This window comes from Prosopis cineraria, unplaced genomic scaffold, assembly GCF_029017545.1.
Source record: "Prosopis cineraria cultivar Desert tree isolate PC_DT_omini unplaced genomic scaffold, ASM2901754v1 PC2, whole genome shotgun sequence".
NCBI classification, from domain to species: domain Eukaryota; kingdom Viridiplantae; phylum Streptophyta; class Magnoliopsida; order Fabales; family Fabaceae; genus Prosopis; species Prosopis cineraria.
The window spans coordinates 13,223,337-13,229,336 of record NW_026555333.1 but is presented as its reverse complement, the minus strand read 5'-3'; the positions used below and the strand labels follow the sequence as shown (position 1 = coordinate 13,229,336).

Sequence of the window (6,000 nt, the reverse complement as noted above, 5' to 3'; positions counted from 1 at the left end):
GTTTAATGTTCTCCCTCAGTGCCGTTAGTAAGGACATGCACCCGACAAATATCACGCCACCACGTCCTTCGCCATTGCCTCCCATTAACCACCACAAACCCAAAAAGATGATCATGGCTTATAGGGCTACGTACAGATTTGGGATTGGATATACACCAACACAATATATGCAAAATGCGACATCACACACACACTTGCCAAGCACCTACCTTCATCGTCAACCCCAGCTAGCTAAGCTATTTTTTATTTTATTCATTTCTTTCCCAAAAAGCCATGCCCGGGGAATCTTGGCACAAATCTTTCACAGATAACACACAGTCACATTAAAAGATACACATGGGGTCCTCTTCCCTCATCATCCCTTTTACTTCCACTGTTTCTCTCTTCTTCTCCATCCATCTCCCTCTTCCTTCGTCTTCCAAACCACAGAGCTCTCTTTGTTTTCTGCGTTCATCACCATGGGAAGCTCTGTTCGTTTCAGAGAAGCTCTGGCTGTCACCCCTTCTGCTTCAACCCCTGCTGCTGTTCTCCAGCTGTCTGCTCTCGATTCCCAGCTCTTCCTTCGCTTCACCATTGAGTATCTTCTGCTGTTCCCGCCCTGCCCTGCCTCCGACCATGCTTCTACAACGGCAGCTCTGAAATCGGCATTGGCTCGAGCTTTGGTTCCTTACTACCCTCTCGCCGGCAGGGTCCGGGCTAGGCATGACGGCTCCTGTCTTGAGGTCGTGTGTCGGGCTCAGGGTGCGGTTTTCATCGAGGCCTTCTCTGATCGTTTTTCGCTCGGCGATCTCCACGATAAGGCCCCTAAAACGGTGAACCAGTGGAGGAAATTCCTCTACCCCCCTGTCGCCGACGTTCTCGCGGGATTGCCTCCTCTGGTGGTTCAGCTTACGTGGCTCAGAGACGGTTCCGCCGCCGTCGGCATTGGGATCAATCATTGTATTTGCGACGGAATAGGAAGCGCCGATTTTCTCAACCATTTCGCCGAGTTAGCGAAATCCTCTGTCCTTAACGACTCAATCAAGCCCGCACACAAACCCGTCTGGGATCGCCACCTGCTCAATTTACCATCTACGAAGAACACTCAGGTCACGAACCCCGCGACCCTCCCCGAGTTCAACCAAGTCCCCGATCTCTGCGGGTTCATGACTCGGGTTTCGAGCGACCTGAGGCCAACCTCCATCACCTTCAACAAGAGACACCTCGACCAGCTCAAGAGCATCGCCCTCGACACGAGTCGACTGGGCGAGTCGTCGTTCACGTCCTTCGAAGTCCTCGCCGCTCACGTGTGGAGGAGCTGGGCCAGAGCATTGAACTTCCCGGCGAACCAAACACTGAAGCTGCTGTTCAGCATCAACGTGCGGAACCGGTTGAAACCGGGTCTTCCCGACGGGTACTACGGGAACGCGTTCGTGCTGGGGTGTGCTCAGAGCAGCGCGAGGGAGCTGGAGGAGAAGGGAGTCGGGTACGGGTCGGGACTGGTGAAGCGGGCGAAGGAGAGAGTGGACAGCGATCACGTGAGGAGGGTGATTGAGTTGGTGTCCGAGTCGAGAGCGTGTCCTGACTCGGTGGGGGTTCTAATAGTGTCTCAGTGGTCAAGGCTGGGGCTGGAGAGGGTTGACTTTGGGATGGGGAGGCCTGTGAGTGTGGGGCCCATATGTTGCGACAGGTACTGTTTGTTTTTGCCGGTGAAGGACCAGAGCGACGCTGTGAAGGTCATGGTGGCCGTCCCTACCTCCGCCGTTGACGAGTATATCTATTACCTCACATCGCACTAACCAGAACCCACTAATTAAATACCTTTTGACTTTTTTTTTCATTTTAAATAAAAAATCAATCACAGAACCAACACAATTTGATTTTAAATTCGTGTTTCATGGTATTTTGTTTAATTCCCACACGGACATTGATGCCTTCATGGGAATGAACATGAGATAGAGTCAGGGTATGGTTTGGCTGTTTCTGTAATTATCATCCGAGAACCAGAATATGAATGAAAATTATAGCAAGTTTTAATGAAATGAATGACGGGTTTTAAAGAAAAAAAGATTCTGGTTAGATTTTCTTTTGGCGAGAAGATATTGAAGGATGAGATCAGATTGTGAGAGCATATTCTAAATTTTGCATGATCATTCTATTATTCACCATTGAGAAAACGTGGGGCATGGAAGAAGAGAGTACGAGTTACTTTGTCGAGAGTAGAATAATAAATATCAAGCGTGTCAAAAATGTTAAATCTTAATTAATAATAAAAAGATTTCGAGCTTCCTTATCATAGTTTATACAGATATAAAAAAATATAAAGCTTTGATAGAACAAGTGTTTAATTTTTATTAAAATGTGAAAAGATTACAAATTTAAATTGACAGACTAATAAATTAAAAAGGCTAATAAATGTAAAATTGTGTCTTTGATTGAGTGTTGGTTAGTTTCTTTTGTGTTTTCTTCTATTTATAGTGTTAAAGTAGCGGTAGCTTTTTCTTTAAAATCTAGCATGTTTTGTCGAGGAATCAGTGATCTCGCGAAACTCATGGCACGATCTTTATTCCATGCCTTTTATTTTGATAATTAGCCCGTTTCATCGAGATACTTGAGCGTGAGGTTCGTAGATTTTGACATTACTTAAGATCACATCTTTTGTGCCAACAGTCTAATATTTGTAGCTGATGAGATTTCAACATATTTATTTATTGTGACTTTTATTGAGCCTCAAGGTCGGCTCCTTTCGTTTATATTGAACCCGATGTTTTAATTACTCAGCCCAACTAATCTTGTGATTTATTTGAGCGACATTTCATATTTAGTTTAAATATTCAAAAATTTGATACTCAAACGAGAAAATGAAGAACCACAAATTTATTCTCCCGAGTATATACTAGCTTAAATTTTTTTAATTCCACATGATGTTACGCCTAAATGATGCACTATGTTTTTTGAGATAAGATTTGCAAGGATTCTTCAAGCCAAACAGTAACATGAAAATTCAAAAGCATACCAAATCTTCCTGTGGCAATCGATTATGGTCACATCACTTGCTTTATTCTAGCTCTTTACATATTAACTTACTTCGGTGAACAAAGTAACTATGCATCGTACCATTAATTTATTAGGTGAACAAAGCGTTGGAGATAAATTTAAATACACATAATGGAAAACAGTCATAGATATGGTAGATGATTTAGTGGTCTTACTTTAAAAAGGGGAAAAAAAAAGAGTAACGGAAAGAAGATGATTGTTCTGAATGATAAAAAAAAACAAGCTAGGTTCCCCTAACCCAGACAAGCAAAATAAGCCATTGGGTTCATCTCTACAGACATGGGCCCATAACTGGAAAAGATCAGCCCATTTAACTTTATGGATCCACTCAAGGTAGGCCGAGTTTGAGGGCTATGAGCCTTTCGCTTGAAAAGGACTGTCTAGTCACCCAACACAAAGTCATTTGCTAAAAAACTATTCGGCGGAACTGAATCTAATGGACTGAATTGATTCTTGATAATATAACAAATCGAGGTTCTAATCTCTGATGAGAAAGTTACCAACATTTAGGATTGCTTCTAATATAAGGATATCTGTACAACATAAAAAAAAAAAACTATCAAGTCCACAAAAACCCATACTTGCCATTGCAATTTGTATGTTTGACTTAATTTTTGACATTTTCATTGAGCACATACAAAAGAAAACCCCTAAATTCACACTCATTGCAGGTGATATTGTTTTAATAGAGGTGTCAAAATAGGAGATACGCTCTAAAATTGAGTCGTGGAAACAAAATTTACGATCTGCTTGGGTACAAGTGAGGTGAAATATACGTGCTACCATTTTAATAAAATAAAAGAAACGATTTTGGAGGTAAAAATTGGAGATTAAACTATACTACAAGTGTTAAATTTTAGATTCGCAGGATTAGTATCATACGATGATGGTGAAATTAATTAATGATATGATGCATAAGGTGTAAGTTGAACAGTTTTTTAAAAGGCATACTTCCCACCAAAAATTTAATTACCACTGCATATTAAGACTCAGACTTGAAATCACTTTTGGTTGAGCTGAATACTCTTATCCAGTTGATCCAAACAAACGCTTGGCGGTCACAAAAGTAGTAACTTGAAAGTGTAGTTTTAGGTCATTCCCATGGTGAAGCTGTTGAACGTGGTGACAGGTTGGGCAAGTGTGGACGAGAAGGAATGCTGGAAAATGAACCTCGTTGATCATCATCCACCGCATTGGACTGTGCAGTTCATGGAGTTTTAGGTCATTTCCATGTTTTCAAGTTTTAATTCTTACCTTTTTCATTATATATATATATATATATATAAATACTGTTATTATATGCTAGTAAAGGTTAGGTGTTGAAAAAGATAATAAGAAAAAAAAAAATTACTCCCTTCATCCTAAATTATAAAATATTTTTAAATAAAATTTTATATATCAATATACCTCATTAAATATATTTAGTAACTTTATTTTTTCAAAATTAAAATATAAATTTTTTAAAATATTTATCATTTAATATATTAAAAAGAGAAGTGATGGAAATTAATTATAGAGAGAGAAAGAATAATATTGAAATTGATTCATTTAATGAAAACTTAATCTATTTAAAATATTTTTTATTTTGAAATGAAAATTTTTTTTCAAAAGTATCACATAATTTGAAATGGAGGGAGTATAATAAATGAGGTTAAATGTTAAGATGAATGTCAATTTGTTTTTTTTTTTAATATAAGATTCATATAATTAATGTATGAATAAATAGATGTAACACCGATCAACGAGAACATAGTAAGAAGTTAATGAAGGTGATGGGGACTTATACGAAGGCGACAGAGTGATATGATATTTTACTTTGGTTATTTAAATTATTTTTAAATTTTATTGAACAAACTTACAATTATTTTGATTTAAAAAAAAGTTGGTAGGGGACCACCAATGTAAGACTGTTATAAATCCTGTTGACTATAATAATTTTAAAATTTATTCCAGGGCCACTAATTAATTAAAAAGCTATTAACTTAGAATAAACTCGATTGAGTTCCTAACCATAATTTTCATTAAACAAAACTATATAACGGCAAAAAGTTATGCAACTGTTTTCACCCAAAAAAAAAAGCTATGTAAATAATTGAATTGAAAAGTTTATAAAAAAATAAGACTACAGCTAAAATAATATCATAAAAAACAATTTGCCTTCAAAAACTTAGGTTGAAGTGCCGCTGTTGATTTGAACACATTTTTAGTAAGTATTTTACACGTGCCCACAAAAGTATACTGTGAGCCACAAAGTCTGTACTTTTCTTGAACTTCATGAGCCTAGAAAACTATATTTATGTATGAAAAATTCATTTACTTTCTCTTGACAAAAAATAAAAAAATAAAAAATGTAAGTGAATTTTGTATAAGTAGCTCAAGATTGTTAAATTTAAGAGTTTAATTAAAATTATAATAGAAATGTAAACTTGCATCATAAACTAAAATAGTAAATTTATAAGAATTTATCGTTATTAATTAATAACTATTAAAATATAATCATAATTTAATTTAAATATATTAAAAATATAAATTATTAAAATTAAACTCATCTATATTAATAAATTATCATATACAAAATATAAAAAAATTTAAAATAAAGAAAATTATTTTTAATATTTTTATTTTTTTATTAATATTAATTTTGCATTTTAAGTTATTTTTTTGAACTAGATCCTATAATATTTATGAACTAAATTTTTAATAATATATACTTAACTCGTTCAACTGAAAAAATTGATAAATTTAATTTAATTTATATTTAATTTAAATTTTTAAATTAATTGATATGATTTTATAAGTAAAAAAATAAACATGGTAAATTTAAGAGTTTAATAAAGTTTATATTTTGTCTAAATTTAGAATTGAATTGATATAATTTTATAAATTAAAAATATAATAATATTAAATTTAAAAAATTAATTTGAGAGTGTAACATCTATGAGCTCGTGCATCTTGGAATGGATC

The 6,000-nt window shown here is 35.4% G+C and overlaps 1 protein-coding gene across 1 annotated transcript; it reads left to right on the top strand.

Annotated features, from left to right (window-relative positions):
* Positions 1-255: 255 nt before the first annotated feature.
* On the top strand, positions 256-2,101 carry LOC129303629 (alcohol acyltransferase 9-like). Its single transcript, XM_054943062.1, has one exon. The coding sequence runs from the start codon at positions 459-461 to the stop codon at positions 1,776-1,778; it is 1,320 nt and encodes a 439-aa protein (XP_054799037.1). The 5' UTR covers positions 256-458; the 3' UTR covers positions 1,779-2,101.
* Positions 2,102-6,000: the final 3,899 nt, after the last annotated feature.

Excerpts from the sequence above, each read along its gene's own strand:
- LOC129303629 (XM_054943062.1), top strand. The coding sequence starts at position 459 with ATGGGAAGCTCTGTTCGTTTCAGAGAAGCTCTGGCTGTCACCCCTTCT.